The 22,773-nt window shown below is 34.0% G+C and overlaps 2 protein-coding genes across 2 annotated transcripts in view; both read left to right on the forward strand.

Moving 5' to 3' along the window:
• Positions 1-8,172, forward strand: LOC129805440 (probable cytochrome P450 303a1). Its single transcript, XM_055853342.1, has 3 exons — positions 1-192; positions 2,566-3,631; positions 7,492-8,172. Exons 1-3 carry the CDS (start codon positions 120-122, stop codon positions 7,925-7,927), a joined length of 1,575 nt encoding a protein of 524 aa, XP_055709317.1. The 5' UTR covers positions 1-119; the 3' UTR covers positions 7,928-8,172.
• Positions 8,045-22,773, forward strand: part of LOC129805437 (alpha-1,3-mannosyl-glycoprotein 4-beta-N-acetylglucosaminyltransferase A) — a 20,729-nt gene continuing 6,000 nt past the window's right edge. Inside the window, exons 1-5 of the mRNA XM_055853332.1 lie at positions 8,045-8,257; positions 16,522-16,645; positions 16,876-17,867; positions 21,069-21,370; positions 21,441-21,699. Coding sequence (XP_055709307.1) covers positions 16,543-16,645; positions 16,876-17,867; positions 21,069-21,370; positions 21,441-21,699 — 1,656 coding nt within the window. The 5' untranslated portion in view covers positions 8,045-8,257; positions 16,522-16,542. The remainder of the gene's footprint in view (positions 8,258-16,521; positions 16,646-16,875; positions 17,868-21,068; positions 21,371-21,440; positions 21,700-22,773) is intronic.

Below are 22,773 nucleotides of genomic sequence, written 5' to 3' on the forward strand. Positions count from 1 at the left end.
CAGTTCTTCGAGGAAATTTCGTGACAACAGTGGAATCTTAAAGTGGGATTTGTGCAATTTTTATTAGTGATTCTCTGACCGTTAAGGAAGTTATTGATTTTCGTCAGTGTGGCTAAAAAATGATAACTTTGGGCGGAAATTACTTGGAAATTTTGGATTATCACTCAATTTTCAATTCGTTCTTGGCGAAAGGTAAATTTTATTTGGAGGGAAGTGTAAGAAGAACTTAATGAAAAGACTGTGGCCTATATTTATATTTAACACAAAAAAAAACTCAGTAAAGAAAAACTTTAATTGAAATATTGAAAATCCAATAGGAAAATGCAATAAATAAAAATTCTTTATGCAAAAGAATTCCCGATATAACTTGCTAGGAAAGTTACCTAAATAGGAAATGATCACCCAGAAATCTATTTTTCTTTTCGAAACATAAATATTTCCCATTGCATAAGTTTGATTTTTCACAATGCAAGTCACTCTCGCAAACCCGCAATTCAATGGCTCTGTGAGAAAAACTTTCTCCAAAGAGAAGCCGACAAGCAATTGCGGTGTCTGCATATCTTGTCTCTATTGCACTTGCACTTTGTCCATTACGTAATGAGTAAGTTGCTCATGTGGTGTCTTTTATGAATTGAAAAAGTACGGCTAGAGATGCAAAATGCAATACAGAAAACTAGTCCGACGGAGATGAAAAGGTAATAAAATGCATTCAAGAAGAAATCTCCACAGCCACCTCAAGAGATACGTGAGTTGTTTGTGGGTTCCGCAAACTTTAGCAGGAAGTTGCCCAAAATGAAGAGATTGCATCAAACTTTTACGCGTTTCCTCAGTGTAGGGGATAGTGGGACTATTCCAATTTTCATTTTCATGTACACCCTTGTAAACTCTGAAATGTTCCCTTTCAAAATGAACTTTAAATAAAATGAGGATATTTAAATTTCGCGGGATATACATATTAGGAAGGATTAAGCAACAACCTTGATATGAATAATGCCCTAGACCCTAGACCACTTACGACTTAAGTCGAGAGATGTATTAGTCAGAAAGTTATGGAAATGTAATCTGATTTTGATTATAATTTACGTTAGGCCGTCTCTCGGCTTAAGTTGTAAGTGTGTCTGTGTCTAGGGCATAAGGCTATACCTGCATCCCATGTATCCTAAAATGGCTGAATTTCTAACAAATCTGATTAGAGTTTTTTTTTGTGTAACTTACCCCAAACCTACCCCACCTTACCGAAGAAAGTTCTTAAGCCTTGAGGCCTATTTTAACTAAAATCCGATGTTAAGAAATCCTGATATAAAATTATACACGTTCACGAAATAAATACCAAATCATCAATGGATAAAATTAATTTGTCTATCAGATAATAAAAATAAATAAATAAATAAATAACGCAACAAATTCTTTTGGTATCTAACAACGGAAGACTTTCGACCCTTGGAGTACCTCATTTTATTACAATTATATGAAAAGATGTGGGCATTTTTTGATTTTGTTTCTGGTTCCTAAGAAGACCCATCGCCTCTATGACTTTAATTTTTTCTTTCTTTTTCCTCACTAAACATTTTACCAATGATATTTCAGAAAAAAATATGTAAAACTTTTTAAAAAAAAAATATAATTATAATTTAAAACATATAGTTAAAAATTTTAAGTTATTAAGCTTAGTTAAACAAAAATAAATACCCTAGCCACTAAATTTATTCAGTAAAATTGTACTTATTTCCACCCTAAAAGATTAAATTCCATTAAAATTCTAAGAATATTAAGACTAAAAAGCAAAATATAAATTCTTAATGTTGGTATATGAAAAGAAATTATGTTTTAAGTATAAATTTTTTTCAAGGCTTCTTTGAGTTCCTCTAAGGATTATTGGATGAAATTACTTAACGTTTTGAATTATCCATAAGGCTGTTTATTAGGTTTCACCAAATTAAATCGTCTTAAAATGCTCTTCAAAAGTACTTAGTGAACTGATTTCCTAAAAAGAAATATTAATTATTTAAAGACAAACATGTTTTCTAAAGTTATTTTAAAAATTAAAAAATAAATATAATTCAATTAAAACTTCGAAGTTTATAAATTTTTAGAACTTAATAATTTAGGCTTTTGTCACTAAAATAAAATTTCTTAAGAGACATAATATATTTTTATAATATTTAAATGACTTTTAAAATACCAGTTTATTGAAATTCTTGATGTCATGATTTTGATGTTTTACCCGCAGAGTAGCTCAACATAATATTTATTGATTAATAAAATTATTTTGGGGTGCAACTTATAAAAAAAAGATTCGTGATCACGAGTTGAAACTTTCCGTAAAGTTCGTTTCAACTTGTATAAATTATTAAACAAGAAACTCATATATAATCTCGCAGGATTTATTATCCTAGAGTTCTCATTTATTGTAATGCGAACTTTCTTGAAAAGATAAACAGTAAAAAAAACTCCATAATTATCACAAAAGAAAACTAATAATATTATTTTGGCAAAAATGTGTTCCTGATTTGTATGAGTAATTGAATTTTTTAATGACCTTAATATACTTTTAAATATTTCAAGTATGGAGTCTTCCGGGACTACTATTCTTCCTCACGGTCATACTGTTTCTCATCTTGGATTGTCGGAAACCTCGGGACTTCCCTCTCGGACCTTTCTGGTACCCTATCATTGGTAGCGCTCTGAGCCTTCATCGAGAAAGAGAACGCCGTGGAATGTTGTGGAAAGCCATAGAATCAATAGCCCAGCATTACGATAAGGACCGTCGAGGGATTGTAGGTTTCAAAGTAGGAAAGGATAGAGTAGCATTTGTCTACACAAGTGCCGCCATCAAGGATATGATGAGTCGAGAAGAGATTGATGGGCGACCTACAGGACCCTTTTACGAAACAAGGACTTGGAACATGCGAAGAGGGGTCCTGTTGACCGATGAGGACTTTTGGATGGAGCAGCGGCGTTTTGTGGTACGTCATCTGAAAGAGTTTGGCTTTGCAAGACGTGGAATGGTTGAGTTGATCCAGCGAGAAGCTGAATTCCTGCTCGAGGATATGAAAAATCTTGTTGATAGTGGTGGAGGATCAGTTCTGGTGGAGATGCAGAACCTCCTCAATATTTACATTCTCAACACTCTGTGGACAATGATGGCGGGTAAACGGTACTCCAGGGACAACCAAAAGCTAAGGAACCTTCAGAGAATCCTTCATGAGCTCTTCGCCAGCATTGACATGATGGGAGCTCAGTTTAGCCACTTCCCCTTCCTAAGGTACATTGCTCCTGAAGCTTCGGGGTATAAACAGTTCGTTGAGTGTCATAAGTCTATGCATGAGTTTGTGCAGGAGGAAGTTGAACACCATAAGCTAAACCTTAAAATGGACGATGAACCCAATGATTTAATGGACGTGTATCTTCGCGCATTGAACTCTCCCAACAAGAGTGACAGTTTCTCAGAAAAACAACTCCTTGCCATTTGCTTGGACATGTTCATTGCTGGGTCAGAAACTACCAGTAAAACCCTTGGATTTTCCATTCTCAACCTCGTACGTGATCAGGAGGTTCAGAGGAAAATGCAAGAAGAAATAGATACAGTAGTTGGACGTGAGAGACTCCCTAAGCTCGAAGATCGCGTCAAGTAAGTATCGATTTTTGAAAATTATGGCCAGAGTTAGTTTACATTTACATTATTAAAGTGATTTTCTGATTAGGGACATTACCATTCTCAATACTCCTTTGTCTAAAATGCGCTTAGGGGTTGAATTGTAAATTTAAAGCAATGGCAGAGCTAAGGGCGGTAATTCTATGGGTGCTCAATTATAACTAATGTAGGTTATTGCAAAAGTTTACAAAGGGAGTAATTTTCATAAGTTTTACTCAAATGTAGCATAACACCATTTCACTGTATATTCAGTGGAAAGGTGTTGTAGGGGAGACTGGGGCACATGTAACCATTTTCGATAGATGCGAATTTGAGGTCATTTTCCAAGGACACCGTAATTTTTTGGAAAATCTTTCTTAGCCAATGTTTTACCCTTGGGTATAGGCAATTTGTCGAGGGTAATGCGGATGCTGGAAAACAATTGAGTTTTCCATAAAAATAAAATTTGTGTCAGTGTGCATTTTTGTCTTTTCACAAAATACCTGGGGTAGAAGTAAACACTTTCTGGGGAGGATGTAAACACCCTTTTTTCCACCCTTGAAATTAACTTTGCACCACCTTCGATTATTTTAATTACTTAAGAGATATATAAAGACTGCATATTATTAAAAAAATCACGACACTTTTTACAAAGAATAATTAAAATAGCAAAAAAAGGAAAAGCATGCATATCAAAGACATTTTTCAATGGAGTTTCCCCATATTTTGACATCATGTGACTTTTTATTGAACACAGCACCAATTTTTTTCGTAATCTATGAATTATAGATATTTCGCATGAAGGTCAATTTCCCGCTCTTTTACCTACTCATTTTGTGAAATTGAAATTGCCTGTTTACATCTACCCCAAATGCTGTTTTCTGACCAATTATTAATTCTTTTGAAATAATGAGAATCTCTATTTGTCTAGTAAATGCATTAATATAATCCTAAAAGATGTAGGAAAGAACTGGTATTGCTACATTTCGATTATTTTACACAGTTTTTAATTTCCAGGTGGAAATCCAAATGACCAAAATAATCGAAATACCAACATTTTCGGGAAAAATGATCTTTATTTTTAAAGTATTAGGATTTTATTGACCAATTCATCTGTGGATATACATCCCCATGGTATCTATGAATGCTTATGGGTTTTATCCACTGGAGTCTTAAAATTAATGAAAAAAATCACAGTGTTTACAACTACCCCAGTTTACTACTGCCCCAGTTCCCCCTATTTGATTTTTTTTGGGTAAAATGCTCTATTCATGTACAAGTAAATAAAACAATAGTAAAACTAGAAATAAATGAAAGTTCAGTGTTGCTTTGCAATCGAATTTGTCCAAAACTAAATTAATTTTGATTAAGCTGCATTAAAGTGGTTCCTTTGGCAGATAATGAAGAAAAAACTTATTATCGAGTTATCACAACACTTAAGTTCCTTATAAAATTGCTCTCAAGGTATTAAATGCTTATCTACTGAATGCTTTTTAACTATTTATTTTAACTTATATTTAGTTTCAAGTATATAGGCGACAAAGCACTTGTGAGCTTTGAAAACCTCGAACTAATCAGACTAAAGTACAGAAATATATTTTTTACTTGAATAAATGTTAAAAATTGGTTCAAATGCAGTTTTTCCAATACTTTGTCTTCTTATCTTTGAGTAATTTTATTGAATATGCAAAAATTTTAGAAAGTTGTGACATTGAAAAATTATTAGCATACGAGATGACAGAATGCTCGAACTCTCAAGAAATAGCTCTCCGAATATTATATTTTCGAATGCTTTTCGGGTGAATACCAATTTACTATCAATTAAATTTGTTCATAAAATTAAAAAAAAAAAGTATTCCGAAATAAAAATTGCTTAAGAAACGCACATATGTATATTAGAATATTTTATCATGAGTAAGAAGTAAATACGAGAATGGTATATCATTTACGTATGGGTATATTACCAATTAAATCCGAAGCAGCCGGGTTGGAAATTTAAAGATCTTTAAAAAATAATCAAATTTGAGCAAATCGGTTGTACAATAGACCCTTCAAAATGGTTAAACGTTAATTTTCAAAAATTCGATATCGAAATGTTTTTCGAACATAAGTGTCAAAGGACGAAATATTCAGCTTGACAACCTCCAAAACATATTCGAAAATGAAAAAGAAATTGGAGCCGTTTGTGAAATAAACCAAGAAAACATGGTTTCAAAGGGTGTAAAGAGGGGTCGGTGGGGGGGGGGAGAAAAAGACTGTCCTAGATAATGTTGACTTATATGGGGTAGAGGGGGGGGGGTCGTCGAAGACCGAAAGCCGATATCTCTTAAAAGAAAAAGAAATTGTAAAGAAGTAAAACAATTGAGTTACAGATTAAAATTAAGATCAAGGGGATATAGGAAGGAAAATATAAGAGCATAAAACTTTGATAAACAAGTCAGGTAGTCTCTAGTAGATATTTCATAACTTTAAATTAATTCTACATTATCAAGATTCGAACTTCAAAACTGGTTTGTCTAATATTCCAAATTTTGTTCTTTAAGCGCTTTTTCTGAAGTTTATAAGACATGTTAACCCATTATCTTGCACGATTCGTACGTAAAGTTAGTTCATGATTTTTGTTGATTTTTTTCTTTTCTTGTCTCGTTTTGAATCAAATCCATAGTTTGATTTCTAAACCTTATTTTTTACTTTTATCTAGTGTCATATTCGGATTTGCCTTGTATGTTTAAATAAATGAATTTATTTTTGAAACCTCATTTATCAATAACGATAGAAACATTGACAATAGCAACTGGTATAGTAATTTACTGACACAACAATTTATTGACAGTCATGAAAGGATGAGCAGTGATCTTGAAAAATCGATATCTTCAATAATTTACTTTTCCACTAAGTCAGATTACTTTGACTATAACCAAGGAGCAGATAATATGGTCGGAAGTCGGAAGTAGTGTGCAGATATTGGAGATTTTCATTACACAAATTTTTGAAGGATTTTAAAGAACTGTTGTAGACATTATGACCATACAGTAGAGTCTCCTAAATTCGAACGCTCGGGGGGTATTTTTGACATTTCTCACCTCCCAAATTCGAACGATTTTTTCAAAACTAACGAAATTTGTGTGAGATTAAATTGTACTTTGAATCAAATTTCCGTACTTTCTCGCAAGTTTTAGTGATAACATACTTCATTTTTATTTTACACGACCATAATGTATGTAAACATTCAGGAAGAAGCACATAAATATGATTTTCATTCACCAAGAATACGAACTTTCTAACATAACCTCACAATTGACATTTTGAATCCAAACGGCGTTCGAATTTGAGAGATTCAGATTTGAGAGACTCTACTGTAATATTTTTTGGTATTTTTACAACCTGAAGTTGGCGTAAAATGAGTTGCTCAGTTAGGCTCAGTAGGACATTTTCTACACTACCAACCATTAATTACAGTTCTTATGTCAAATATTTTGATCAACGAAATTGAATGGTGACAAAAATAGATTTAGTCGCAAACAAATAGTTTCAGGAAAGAGAATTAAAAATACATATTTTACGGATCGAGAAACTATTTTCTATACAGACAAAATTGAATTGTACAATAGAAAATGAGGTTCTTAGTAATCAATATTTATTTTCTCATTGGTCTTTAATATTGAACCGATAAAATGTATGACAAAACCCATAACAAAATTCATTTTTAAACTCTATTACAGATTATTAAAGGCGTTTTCAAGATGTATTCAAGTTCTTAAAACTATCGTATATAATTCTGCCTCAATACAGAATTTCTACAATTGTCGGTATAAATGTAATATATAAATATAAATTAATAAACATTCTTCTTTCAGCATGCCTTATTGCGAAGCAATTGTGCTCGAAGGACTACGTTTCTTCATGTCAAACACTTTCGGCATCCCACATCGTGCCCTCAGAGACACCACACTTTGTGGTTACGCAATCCCCAAGGATACCATGGTGGTGGCATCCTTCTTTGGGATGTGTCGTGATCCCGGAACGTATGCAGACCCTGAGAAATTCGAACCCAACCACTTCCTCGAGAATGGCAAGGTCACCATCCCTGACCAATACGCACCGTTTGGTGTAGGCAAGAGGAGGTGCATGGGCGAAATGATGGCAAGGAGCAATTTGTTTCTCTTCTTGACCACACTCTTTCAAAACTTTCGTATCTACGTGCCTGAGGGACTTCCACCGCCACCAGAGGACCCCATTGATGGTGCAACGCCCAGTGTGAGGCAATATAAAGCCGTGATTACATACCGATAAGTTCGTGTAGCTGGGAAGCGCAACGCATGCTTAGTGTTAACCCATTAGTACTTCTCGCAGTTGGCGCTGGTAGCGAGAAAATGGTCTCCCCTCCACAACTCATGTCGCAACTGACAGCTTAGAGCATTTTTTACCATTTAGTTTGAGGAGAGGCGAATCTCGTTTCACATGAATCGCATAAGTTAGGGAGTTTTAAAGTGTAATAAATAGTGATTTACCAAATAAATAAATAACCGTGGATATTACCTCGAGACTTGCAAAGTCTCTGAATTTGGATTTGCTGCCAAAAATCGTGACCAAAGCCCAAAAAATGCTCCCATTTGACACCAAGTGAGTGTTTTTCCTTTTCCATCGTCTGGATTGTTGTTACGTAAAAAAAATATTTGAGTGGAAAATGTTCAATGGAAAGAGAATGTTGGCTTTTTGTCATTAAAAACCTGTGTGTGGGTGGAAAGTCAAATATCAAATATATTTATTGTGTGAAAATAGGAACTTTTGACACACATTTTCCCTTATGGCCATGGGGGTGGTATTGTACTAACGCCCGATGATGGTTGGGGAACCTTGTCGAGAACACCTCAATTTGTCATTCACAGCAAATCATAATATTATCCACTGAAACGCATATTTATTTCCTATCGAAGTAATAATATTGCCCCGGAAACTCACGCTTAAAATCGGAAAAATTGTCAGCATTTTGTGAATAAAATCGAAATTTTGGTAGATGATCCGAAGTTAAATTGTAGCTCTAAAACCGCGGAAGCTCAGGACTAAAAATACACATTTGCCGTACCTATAAATTCAAGGAGGGGCCACTGAATGAACAATCAAATGGGCATTTCCCTCGTCAAGGTACACTCTGTGTCCCGAATGGAAAAATTATTTGTTAATCCTTTGAATTTTTTCACAATTTGGGTGGGTCCTACATTGAGAAGTCGATGTACAATCAGGGTAACCATAAAAAATACATAAGTTCCGGTGGAGGAGGATTCTTGAAAACAACTCATTAATAATTTATTGAAACATTTAACATTTATAACATACGGAAAAAAATCAATGATGGAAAATTGCATGACCATTACTTAATTGAGAGACAGTTTAAATTAATTGTTTAGCATGAAACAGATAAAGCAACATGCAAATTTACGAATTAGATAAAAATCATTGATAGTAACTACGAAATTATAGTTAGCACTGCGGAAGAGGATTGTGATCTTACTAGTTGAAACTTTTTTGTGTAATTAGTATAAATTTTTTGATATGAATAACGCAAATCTCTGTATAAATAAACCATATAAGCAAATAGCACTTTAATCATTCTTAAGTTTGTAACAATATGTTTGTTAATGTTTATCAAGTGAATTTCATTTAGTGTAATAAAAACTTAATAAGAGCCAAGACTCTGAAGAACTCTAATGTGCTGGGCACACCTATGGCTTAAGCCGAGAGACAGTTTAACGTAATTATAATCAAAATAATTATTAGACTACATTCCCATCAGCTTACCAGTAAGCCGCCTCTCGGCTTGAACTGTAAGTCTATCTAGGGTTTAAAAAAGCGGCAAAAATTACCTTTCTCATATTGTACTGTACATGTTTTTATGAAGCCAAAAATAAAGATATTAATATAAAATAATTTAAGTCCTAATTAGTTTTTACCGTCACTCTACTGCCATTAATCCCAAATGTATTGTGGAAATATTTAAAAAAAAAAATACCCAGAATTATTAAATTCCAAAACTAATTCTGTTATAGATAAATAATTTTAGAGGCTCCGGGAGAAAGTGATGATCGTTGAGTAAATGGATCGTTGCTAAATTGTAGGAATAGTCGGAATCGATTGTGCCATTGTACATAAAGCATACAGTATTTTTATAAACATTAAGCTTCTGAATATGTCTCTAGCCAATAATTCTTGTATCTCAAAAAAAACTATTTCGATAAATTCTGAAAGAGTCTAAAATGAATTACAATAACTTCTCACCAATGGTGTATTAATCGTATCAAGATATTTGTATTACAAGATATGTAATCATTTTTTACAATGTCATATCCCTCATATCCTGTGTTGGAAGAATCTGCTGGAAGTTCATTGTAGATCTCCCGGAAGCGCCTTCCAGTGGCGCGGATGCTTTTTACATTATATTATGTTATTGTTACATGTGAAAATTGCCTAACTCAGACATTCAGATCTTTCCAGCGGGAGGGACTCAAACTCACAACAACTGTGAGTCAATCCGGGGATCTATCCGCCCAAGAGCTAACGCTCTTGCCTATTGCGTCACTGGTGGATGTAGAAGCTATATCTGAGAAACTCACTTCAAATTTTTGATTTTAGCGCATCCACTCTAATGGGTTAAAATTTATAAAAAACGTCTATATTAGCCTTCGCTTTTCTCGCTACGGGACCATAGAGAAATGCTAAAATCGTTTTAAGCACTACTGCTCGAAAATCTCTTGATACCTCTGCTGGATGCAACTCCGGCTCGTATAGTAGACCCTATATAGTTGAAATATTTCACGCATTTTGCACAAATCTATGACTACACAGTACACTATGGCATTTACAACCTTGTTTACAATATTAAAAACCATTTAATCAGCAGAAAATTACAATTTTAAGGGACTATGATATTTTTGTTGAACACAATGACACAGCATCTTTGGCATTTTTACAACCTGAAGTTGGCGTAAAATAAGTAGCTCAGCTGGGCTCAGTAGGATATTTTCCATGATCAAATTAAAGCGTTAGTTCGTTAAAATCTTTTCTCTTAAACTAGCCCCAATTCCATTGTCTGCAATATTTTAAATTGATATTTTTGCAATAAATTGTTACCCTCTTCCTGCGTGTTCCAATGTTTCCCACGAGGAAGACATAATTTTATATTTTCTCTGTGATCTTGCCAACAATTTTTTTTACCATAACCGTCGACTTCCTTTTTTATATCCTGTGCAAGAAAAAGAATGACTTGTATAGAGATTGGCTGAGAAATTTTTCAGTCTCCATGGTGAAAAAGCGTGGAACTATTTATAATATCTCGTTGTGATAATTCCTTCGAGCGATTTCAACATAAACTCTAGTGCATTTTGCTGCTGAGAAGAAAAAAAATATCTCATGGGGATTCTAATTGATTTTATTAATAAAACACCAATTACTCTCAATAACTTACACTGTAAAAAAATCTGCGCCTGATCAAAGTTCTTATTGGAACAGAAGACTTTCATCAATTTATTGACTTCTTGTGTCTCACATGTGGTCTAAGTTATATAGCTCAAAAGTCATTGCTTTGTTGAACTTGACTCAAAGATAGATTTATTACAATGTTTTTCTTTCATAATTTATTCAAACAAATTAAAATTGAAAAAAATCTCGAATGAGCATAAGCAGTAACACAGCAGTAAAAATGACTAATGAACCCGCCAGCTTTAGGAACATAATGTCTTTCCTTGCACTTTCTGTGATTTTTTTTCGTGTATTGCCTTCCAGTGTTACGACTCGAGCCTTTTTATTGGCAGTCGATTATTCTCTATTTTTTCCACTTCTGTTTTCCGTTTCCAATGTAACTTCGTGATGGAGACGACAGAAGCCTTAAAAAGTTGAATGGCAAGAGAAGTATAATTTTCATAGTCGATGCAAAGAGCATGCAACTTCCACCAGTCACAATTTAGTTCCAGACGCAAAAAGTCCTCATATCTACGTGGTCCAACACATTTTAATCACAACACTTGCAAATATTGAAATTTATTAGGAAAAGATATACAGAAAAATTGCCTCATTTCGTCCAGTGAGTTTTGCAATTCTGTTATCAATGATGCATTTTGCAGTGGAGCATTTGATCAGCAAAGGGCAATAATAGTTTATTATTTATTGCTGTCAGAAAGAGAGTGAATTAAACTTAACTCACTGAAAGCCAATATAAATCATTACAAGTGATTTCAATTATATTTAGTGGGTTAATTAAATGCCATAAATAGTGTTGAGAGGGGAAAAAATTACGGATTCATTAAATTGAATTTGTGTTTCGGAATTCTTCAGAGGTTTCAAAGTGTTAAAATTATTTTAAATTCAAGCAAGATAATTGTGTAATTGTTCAGAATTACATGAATAACGTAAACGTTAAATTACACCTGTTAAAAAATGTATGTATATATCTTAGGTAAATTATTAAATTGTTAGTGTAATTAAAAAAATGTAATTTATTCGAAATCCCTAACTTTTTAAATTAGTTATTGATGCAACTACATGGCTACATTTAAAAAAAAACCGAATGTTTATAGTTTACATAGATCTGCTGCAATAGACAATTTTTTAAGAATTTTAACAATTTTCAATATCTTTTCTCGACTAACTAAACCTTCCAAGACCAGTCAAATTGATCAGGTTTAAGACTTTTTAAAATTAACACACAATTAAACGGTACAATGTCGCTATCAAAATTTATAAATTTCCTTAAAATACATGTAATATATTTTGCAGTCTTTAAATTTTAATTTTTTCTCTTTTCCAATAAAAAATTGTTGAGTATCCTGCCTACTGCGGTCTGTCATTTGACAGATCACGCTAGAAAAAACGACCAAAAACGGTCGGTAGGTTTACTGTTAAATATCAGTAGACAGATAGCTTCACGTGCCAGAAAATGTGATAAGATATGGATCTTTGAGTGTCAAGAACTTCGATCCTATAAAATGTTAAAGGAAAGAAGAAGAAGATAGATAAGGTGATAGATCTGTATTTTGTAATGTGCAAATTTTTGAATTTTTAAGATCTAATTTCGTATTAAAAAATCTGACCGAAAGAGTTTAACGTAAAATTTTGTCATTTTTTTTTAAAAGTTTGTCAGAAGGATATTTGTTCATACAGAGGTACAGGGGAATCACTTTCAATCAGTAGCCAGGGTTTTATTTCAAATTTCGCCAAATGAATACAAGATGTTCTTTAATCCGAATTGAAAAAAAAATTTGTAAAATTGTTAGAGAACAGTCTTTTGACGAACTTTTAACAATTAACTACACCGAGAAAAATTTAGATGGTATTTGCTATAAATCGTGTCTTTAAATTCTACTGCCTCAAAAAATAGTAGAAAATATCATCCTCCATAGGAACTTTCCTTTAGAATCTACCATCTTGACAAATTTACTATCCTATGGATAGTAAATTCTAATAGCCGGATGGTAAAATCTACTATCCTCCTTTAGATTTTACCTTGACCTCTTTTAGATTCTAATATCCGGGTAGTAAATTTTACTGGCCGCATATTAGATGTTAGAATTTAACATCCGGGGATATTGGAATTTACCACCGGCTATTAGAATTTACTATCCATATAATAGATTCTACAATTTTTGACAGTACGATTTAATATCGCGTTTGCTGGGTGACTTTTTTTACTATCCGGCCATTAGAATTTTGTATGGAGGATGGTAAATTTTACCGTCCTAGTTTTTCTCGGTGTAGATTACTGAACTTTTCTTTAGGCATTGACTTGAATCCTTAAAATCTATTTATTAGTAGGCATTATAGTTATTCTCACTACTCTTAGGGCGTTATCACATTTGCACATTAAAATTTTAATGTGATTCACATTAATTGTCGCTTGTGAGCGTCCAAATATGTTATTTGTGTCTTTGAGTCACTTAATATTTGGGGTTTTTCTATTAATTGATAAAGAAGTGGACTTGGCCTGCAAAAATAAGTTTAAATTTACCTAAAGCATAAATATATTTCACATTAAAAAATTAAAGAGAAAATCGTATTAATTTTTCGCATTAATGCTATAAATAAATTTATATCAAATTTTGCGGGCCAAGTCTACCTTTTTATCAACAAATAGATCAAATTTTGAATATAAAGTGATTCAATTACACAAATTACACATTTGGACTCTCACCAGCGACAATTAATGTGAATCACATTAAAATTTTAATGTGCAAGTGTGATAACACACTTAGGCTATCTGAATTGGAATCCTCTGATCGGTATTATATCAATAATAAAAGAATTTTAACAAACAATTTGTTGCAGAGCTTTAACCCTATAAGATATAAGGAGAAGTGGATAGTAGATACGTAGATCACCGTTGATCCAAAAACAAAAACATTTTATATTAGTCAGAAAAAACTTTAGGTTACCAATGATCCAATCGTTTTTAGAGAGTTAAGACCACATAAATGAAAACGATGAACGTACAAAAACGGTTTGAAAATCAAACCTGTCTCACCAAACGATTGTGAATTAAGCCTGAATTGAACCCTATATTCCAAACTTTACTTTACTATTATGAACCGATAAGTAATTTTTATCTTAAAATTAATTTTATCCCTCTTAAAATTATTTTGTTTTTTTTATTATTCGAAAAAGCCATTTATATCAAATATTGCGAGTTTTACAAAGCTCTTTGCGAAATCGATTTGTAGCTCACTGATCTTTATTGTTATCCTGCTCCCGAATTTACAACCAAAATTTGTCAAATCGTTACAGAATTCCCCTACAGGTTTCAAAATTTTAGACTAAGCGTGAAAAATCGAAACCAATAATATAGACTATACGCGCCTCACAAAATACTTTCGAAGGTTTTTTTTCTTTTATTTAACTGCTCGAACTCCACGGAGAGAGCAGTATAATCCCTCGATTTTGAGTTATATATATATTTCGACTCCTTACCCCCCCCCCCAGAGTTGTATTTTGGTAGAATTTTGGAAATCTAAAGTTTCGAGTTTTTTGGCGTCACGCTATTTGTCCGTCTGTCCGTCCGGCTGTCATCAGCTCTAGAGGCCAAACGGTTAGAGATAGCGACTTGGAACTTAAGGGGGACCACTTAAGTTCTTAAGACCACTTAAGATCACTTAAATCGACTAAGGGATCGTTAACATGCCCCTCATTTCCCCCCCTCCCCTTCCAAAACCATGTATTTTTAGGATTGTTCGAAAACGCGTTGTGCGATTTTTTTCATTTTTGGATATGTTTTAGAGATTATCCAGGCGGACATTTCGTCCTTAGACGAAAATACCGTTGAATCATTCCTAATAACGGATTTTCAAGGTCAAAAGTTAAAAAGACACTAGAGAGTGAATTTATCAATCGAATGGGGTCATGTTTTAGCTCGTTGGAAAGGTCTTGGAATTTCCGACAAAACTAAACCTGTTCCAATCGGTTTTGAATCTGTAATGAACCGGTTCATAACCGATAAATAATTTTTATACCAAATTCAATTAAATTACTCCTGAGGTGTATTTTGGGAAATATTTTGAATGATTTATAAGTCGGTTCAAATCGGTTGTGAACCGGTAATGTACCGGTTATTTACCGATAAGTAACTTTTGTTCGAATATAATTTTAATTACTCTTTAAACTATTTTATGGAATCTATTGAGTGATTTATGAATCGATTCAAATTGGTTGAGTAACCTGTAAACCTTTTCATTCTAAATAAATATTTTCTTAAATTTTATAGAACAACTGGTGTATTTTCCTCTACTTCAGTTATATTCAAAAGTTCATTCTAGAAAACTACATAGGACTTATCAAAGAATTTATAAGCATTGCCTACAAATAGATTAAAGATGGTAAATAAACCATTGATTGTCATAATTTCCTCTTGAATGGGCCAGTATTTAAATAAATTTTATGTCCCCAATTCATTAATATAATAATAAAATGTGTTTTTACTCCACACAAATAATACCAATATCTGTATAAAAACATTTAAAAGATTATTTTTTCTTACTGTAAATAATGTTCAAATAATTTTTTGATTCTTTTTATTAAGTATTTTTCTTCTTTAGTTGGGATACAATATTTAATTTATTCACATTCATTCACAGTATTTTATGAAAATGCATGAGTGCTGAGAATATAAAGACATTGGAATCTGCAAGTCTTAATTGATGTTTTTCTTGACTCTTTATTCAGTTTTTTATTCAAAATTTAATAAATTTTTTTTCTTTAAACTTGAAATCAGACTAAGAGCACAAACTGAATGCATTTCGTTATCGGGAATGGCATGATTTTAAATTAAATATTTGCAAATAGTGGAGAAAAAACTTAATGGGGCATGTGTAAATATTTTATTGGATTTCTAAGCGAAAGCCAAATGATTCTAAATAATTTTGAGCGTTATTAAAGTGAATGAAACAAGGGTTCTCTTTCAAATTGCTTCACTTGATGATTAACACAGAATTTTTAAAAATAGATATAAGCTTCTTTGATATAAGCTTCTTAGATAGGGTAGATGGGTAGATACAAGAACTTTAGATGTTACGTTGACCCTGCATTTTTAGCTGAGGTTCTTCTCGAGAGCTAAGAGAAGATTAGAAAGTTATAACCATTAAAATAAATTTCGATATCTCAACTTTCTTTAACAAAAGGGAAGATAAAATTATTAAATTTGTAAATTAAAATTCTAAATAAAATTTATTTAAAAATCAGTGATCGCAGTGAAGACAAAAACCATTTGTAAATTCTTAATGGCATCATAATATTTTTTTATCGTTTTTGCTAAACCTAATAAAAATGTGTCTGTTTGAATGAGCTTAAAAAATGAATGATAAATGTATATTGTTCTTGGCATCATCAATCTCTTTTCCTCTTCCACCCAGACAAAGGTAAAGAAAAGGAAAATGGGACTGGCAGGACCTCCTCTCAGACGACGTGGCTACTATTTCCTCTTTGTCATCGTCGTTCTGGTGCCACTGACAATACTTTTCCTCATCATTGGACCAGGTAAGTCACGGCAATTCTTTTAATGGAAAAGAATAAAACATCTAAATGACCTTTTCAATTGGTCGCCCATTGACAAGCATTTTAATGAGGCGAGGGGAATTCTGTTGTTTTATGCAAATGGCTTTGTATGTCTTTGACTGTAAAAAGTCCAATTGGGTGTTAATTGCATTGATACGTTGCAAAGCGTGAATAATTGCGCTATAAGAGGGAATTCTTTGTTGTATTAACAGATCTTTCAGCCGAACAGACCCTATCACAGCGCGTAGCTGAATTTCAGATCCGTCTGCAGTACTTGGAATCCATGTACAGAGCTCGTCAGGAAGATGTGGCGATCCTATCTCAGTATTTGGGAATGTCAAATGCCGCAAATGGGGTCAGTGGTTCGGGTGGGGTTCAGGATGGCTCCAATATCACTCTAAATGGTGCCATCTTGGATGCTCTGAGTCCAGAAGCCAGGGCTATTTTGCGAAATATGACCAATGCAGCCCGTTTCCCTTCAACTTTGCGAATGCCTACTGCCTTTCACTTCCTGCCCCATCTCCTGGACGATCCAACATCCCTCAGACCGGCCTTTCTGATGTCCAGAGGACGTCAAAGTGTCTCTGTGGTCTTGGGTATTCCCACGGTGAAACGGGAAAAGCAATCTTATCTACTGGGTACTCTTCACAATCTCATCACCAACATGAATGAGGAGGAGCGCAACGATACGATGATCCTCGTGTTCATCGGTGAGACTGACCTAGACTACGTGCAGCTGGTGGCGAAACAGATCGAAGTGAGATTTAGTTCTCACGTGGAAAGTGGCCTAATTGAAGTATTTTCCCCACCGGCAGCATACTATCCCAATCTTGATGCTCTCCGGATGACACTCAATGATCCTCCCGAGAGGGTCAAGTGGCGGTCTAAACAGAATCTAGATTTTGGCTTCCTCATGACCTATGCTCAACTAAAGGGCACCTTCTATGTACAACTAGAAGATGACATCCTGGCCAAAAGGGGCTTCATCACGACAATGAAGAATTTTGCACTGGAGAAAAGTGTTCGCAAAGATCCGTGGTTCGTCCTGGATTTCTGTCAACTCGGGTTCATTGGGAAACTCTTCAAGTCAGCTGAATTGCCATGGGTAATCACCTTTTTGCAGATGTTCTACAACGATAAACCCGTGGATTGGCTCCTGGAGCATCTGATCTACACAAAAATTTGCAACTGGGAGAAGGATATGGTAAGTTGAAGAATTTCATATTTATTAAAATTAGTATGCAGCAGTAAATTTCTGTAGATAATTTGATAAGACACGTCTCGCTATCTTATCGTATTCTTTTATGCGCAATTTTAATGGTCTATAAAAGCTTTCAACAGAAGCTTCCTGCAAACACCAAAGTTCATGTGATTATACTGCAATAGTGATAACACTAAGGGGGATATATCTAGCTCATTTAGGAATTAAAATAAAAATTTAGTTAGGATATGATTGGAAAATTTATAAATAAATTTAACAAATGGATTTTAAAAATACACTATGTCTTCAAGGAAAATTAATTTAAAAATTCCCATAATTCTGGTTTCGATTATCTAAACTTAATCGTGGATGCAAAGACAGAGTTAAGATAATTAGTGAATTTGAAATTTTGATTATAGTACTTTATAAATATAAATTAGAAAAAGACAAACAATTGCAGGAAACGCTAAAATCGGAAATCTATTTTCGAAAATTGGATATCGAACACTCGAAAAATAGGTCGGCGTTTTGACTTAACTTGGTACGTTGTAGCTGCGGTCTAGGCTATCTAACAATAGGTCGCATTATACATTTAATTGTTACATTCAGTAATAACCTTCCTGATTTGAAAACTCTTTACGGTTGAGATTTACAGTATACCAATTCGAAAGTAAATTGGACAAAGCTTATCTACAGTCTCGTTGGAAGTTGAAAAGTTTAATTCGACGCTTTGCAAAACAGTGAATAGATTCATGAAAGAACATTTTTTTTAATGAGATTGAAATTCAAACATTGTACTATTCTGAAATTCCACCTCAACAGAAAAATTAACTTTTTGCAAAAAACGTTTACACATTGTTGGTGTTGTGGTTTCAAGAATACCGTAAATTCGAAGCCAGCTCTAAACGTTTGGCAAAATATTCAAAAAAAGGTATCTTGCATTCTAATTAGAAATTCAAAAAGAGAGTGATTAAAATTTTAAAGTTTAACAAAATAAGGTCATGATGTTTTATTCTTTGTAGATTTATACCCAATGTACAGTATACGTTGAAGAAAATCTAGGCTTTTAGAAATATTTAGAGACCCAATTTCTTTCTAACCCTTAAAACCTAAATGAAATTCTGACCAAAAAATCCGTCTCAAATGTGTTGCAGACCAGCTACCGTAAGAAAATGAAGCATTAGAAAGAAACATTGAAAAATATAAAACTTGTGAGAAGGTAGCTTTTTCCTATAAGTCGGATCGCTACACAATTTGATTATTTTTGAAAAATAAAGAAAAATGCCCTTTAACCACTCCTAATTGCGATTTTCAAGGTCAAAGGAAATAAAGACACTAGAATGTGTAATTCTCAACTGATTGAGATAAGGAGATAAGTTTAGGATCGTTCGAATCCTAAACTAAAGACCCTTAAGCGGTCTTCAGACTAGAGGTTTAGCCTAGTTCCCGAAGGTCTCCAAATCCTATATAGTGAGCAATTTTAGAGCCTTTTAGAGCCTAATAGGTTAATTATCTTTAATAATCCAATCCTAAGTTGAATCTTCCCATAAAATCATGATTCATAAGGAATTAGAGCAGTAAGGCCAGCTTCAGACTGGAGGTTTAGCCCAGTTCTCGAAGGTTTCGAAAAGCTAAATAACAAGCAATTTTATTGATTTTTCAAAATCTATTGGATCATTTGCCCTTAATATCCAATTCTAAACAACAATTTCCTAAAAAATCGTGCCTGATGAGGAATTAGAGGAGTTAAGCCAGATAGCTAAGCCTTAGGTCTGAAGCCCGTATAAGTCTATATGGCTAAGCCTTAGGTCTGAAGCCCGTATTAGAGTCTGACAATTTTAGATCATTTCATATCGGTTACCAATCAATTTGATGAAAAGGAGCAGAACTTTGTGATAAGCTCATACTCATGAGAAAGATACTTCTACTCGCGACCTAGGGTTAGAGATTTGAGATCTTCTGGGGACCCCCTATAAGACCATCTTCAGACCAGAGGTTTAGCCCAATTCCCGAGGATTCCAAAACCCTTTTACAGCAACCGATTTTATTGATTTTTCAGAATATAATAGATCATTTCCCTTCATAATCCAATCAAAAGTCAAAATTTTCCAAAAAAATCTTGACCGACAAGAAATTAGACAATTCAAGCCATATGGCTAAGCCTATGTCTGAAGCCTGTATAAGTCGATCCAAGGATCGTTAACATGCTACTCATTTTACACCCATCTCTCTCCTCTTCCCCTTCAAAACCAGTCTTTTTGGGATTGCTCGAAAACGCATTGTGCGATTTCTTATTAATGGTTATGTTCCAACGTCTTTCCAGAGCGAATTAAAAGTCTGTAGAGCGCGTATTTCTCAATCAAATGATGTCGTGTCTGGGCTCGGTGGAAAGGTCTGTGAATTCTTAAAAGCCTCAATGGACTGTAGTCGATTAACTAATAACTAATTAAAAACTATTTTTGATCTGAAATTCAATTATATTATTCCTAAGGTATTTTGGGCAATATTTTGAGTGATTTATGAATCGGTTGAGAACCGGTAAACGGTAAATGATGTAACTAAGCACGAGTTCGAGCACTTTGCAAAGCCTGGGACGCTGTAACACCCCTTTAACATTGAATTTCCCTCACTGAGAGAAATCCGAAAAAGTTAAAATAACATTCCGGAAATGTTAATTTTACCCTACAGTATTGATCCAAAATCGGTGTAAATATTACCCTTTTTAGGTGTATTAGGGGTTAAAGGTACCCTTTTTCATGTTAATTTCACCCTTAAAAAGGTGTGAAATTAACATTAAAAAATGTTGATATATTTTTACACCTATAAAGTGTTAAAGTTACGAGGACAAAGTGTTAATCGCACCCTCTTTTTTTCTCAGTGCTCACTTCGCACTGTTTCAGATAGGGAAAAGAAAAATACCACGAACGAGTACCCTTGAGTGTAGGACTTGTTCTTCTCCGTGATTCTTTTTCTCTTTGCGCATCTGAAACAGTAAAAGAAATTTTAGTATTCAATATTTGACTCTGTTCAGAATTACCCTACTCCTCATGGCTTTTATTTTATTAATACACCATTATTTTGAGCATTTTGAGAAATGAGAATAGTGAACTATAAAATTCTGCTTCAGATATTCACTCCTTGGATAAAACTTCCATCATTGAAGAATAGAAAATGCAAATCAATATGATGCCTTATCTTTTCCAGAAACACTGCAAGCAGGAGAAGGCCAAATTGTGGATTCACTACAAGCCATCGCTGTTCCAACACATTGGAACAACATCATCGCTCAAGGGGAAGGTGCAGAAGTTGAAGGATAAGCAATTCGGCAAGATACCTACATTCTACTCACACAGCAATCCAAAGGCTCAAGTCAAAAGTGCCATAGTAGCGTACAAAACTCACACCCTCAGACGAGCCTACGACGGAGAGACCTTCTTCTGGGGCCTGCTGCCACAGCCCGGTGACCAGGTGGAGTTTATCTTTCCCAAAGCCATCCCTCTGCGCAAGTAAGTGTGCCCAGGCTGAACTCATTCCATAGCAAATAAACCTCTGTAAATGGCATTGTTTCGCGTGTAGATATCTCTTCCGGAGCGGAAACACCGAACATCCGTCTGATAAGTTCTACAATACAACGGTTGAAATTCTACCGAGTGGATTGGATGAGGCATCACCCATTTGGAGTACATACAATACTACCACTGATGGTTTCCTGATTGTGGGCAGTTTTAGTAGCTTTGGCATTGCTGAGGGCATCCTAGAGCCCAAAATTGGCAAAGTTAAGGAGATCAGACTACATGTGCACAGTGACAGCGAAAATTGGGCCATTCTAAGTGAGGTAAGTCCATAATGTTTGTATATAAATATTTTCCCAAGAACCTCCCACGCTAAAATAATATCCTTGCTAACTTTCATTCCTCCCTGGTGAGAGAATGTTGCTTGTAATAAATTCTGCGAAAACTTTACAATTAGCATCTGTTACACAGCGAACAGTAAATTATGCTATTTTACCACAAATCACACTTGCAATTTCATATTTCTTGAGTGTATATTCCGCTATCAGTGGCTTTTGAGGTCTATTTGAACTGCTAATGGGAAAATTGGGTGTGCTAATTGGCTGTTAATTTCTGAGTCAACTTCTTAAGTGAGAGTCTGCGGGGAATTTACGGAAAACATCAATTTTTCCATTGATTAGGAAATTCGCGGGATTTATCACGGGGTAAAAGTTTCAAAACATCAATAATGTTCAATTTGGCTCAATTATAATTCATGACAATGCAAGACTTGGACAGTTTTTTGTGGATATGTTTGGCTTAAAGAGTTGTTTTGCCAAGTTAGCCTTAGCTCTAAGGTGACACAGATGTATCAAATCTTTGAGCTTAGAGCAATTAGAATTACTGAAACTGTTGAAGTTTAATGTTGATGAATTATTTTTGATCCAGGATTAAAAGATCATTCACGGGTAATGAAATATTTAATCCTACCAAATATTATAAACCCATTGTGTTATCTGATTGGATAGAGCTTTGAAGGCATTGAAATTACTTCTTCAGACAAATAGTGAAAACGATAATATTAAAATAATTAAAGGAATTTAATATGTCATTATAATACGCAAATACTAATTAATCCTAAAGATTTGCATATAATTTACACTTAAATCAATTTAGGTGAGATTCTTAACAAAATCTCACCTACTATAATCCTAACAAAATTTCATGTCGTCCGATCGACCTCAAATTTGGCCAAAATGTGTTTCGCCACTTCCTGATTCCGAATATATATGTGGCTAAGTTACGTTCCCGGCCGGCCGCTCTTTGGAGCTTAATAGCTCCTAAACTAAAAAAGATATCGACTTGCGGTTTTCGGCAAAGGTTATATATCGGGTGAAAATTGCAACTTGGTGCATAGA

This window comes from Phlebotomus papatasi, chromosome 3 (genome assembly GCF_024763615.1).
Source record: "Phlebotomus papatasi isolate M1 chromosome 3, Ppap_2.1, whole genome shotgun sequence".
NCBI lineage: Eukaryota > Metazoa > Arthropoda > Insecta > Diptera > Psychodidae > Phlebotomus > Phlebotomus papatasi.

What these genes read in the sequence shown, in the direction of transcription:
- LOC129805440 (XM_055853342.1), top strand. Translation starts at nt 120, where the DNA reads ATGATAACTTTGGGCGGAAATTACTTGGAAATTTTGGATTATCACTCA. An exon ending in CAATTCGTTCTTGGCGAAAG is followed by an intron (nt 193 to 2,565) that starts GTAAATTTTATT and finishes AAATATTTCAAG; the next exon opens with TATGGAGTCTTCCGGGACTA. An exon ending in AAGCTCGAAGATCGCGTCAA is followed by an intron (nt 3,632 to 7,491) that starts GTAAGTATCGAT and finishes TTCTTCTTTCAG; the next exon opens with CATGCCTTATTGCGAAGCAA.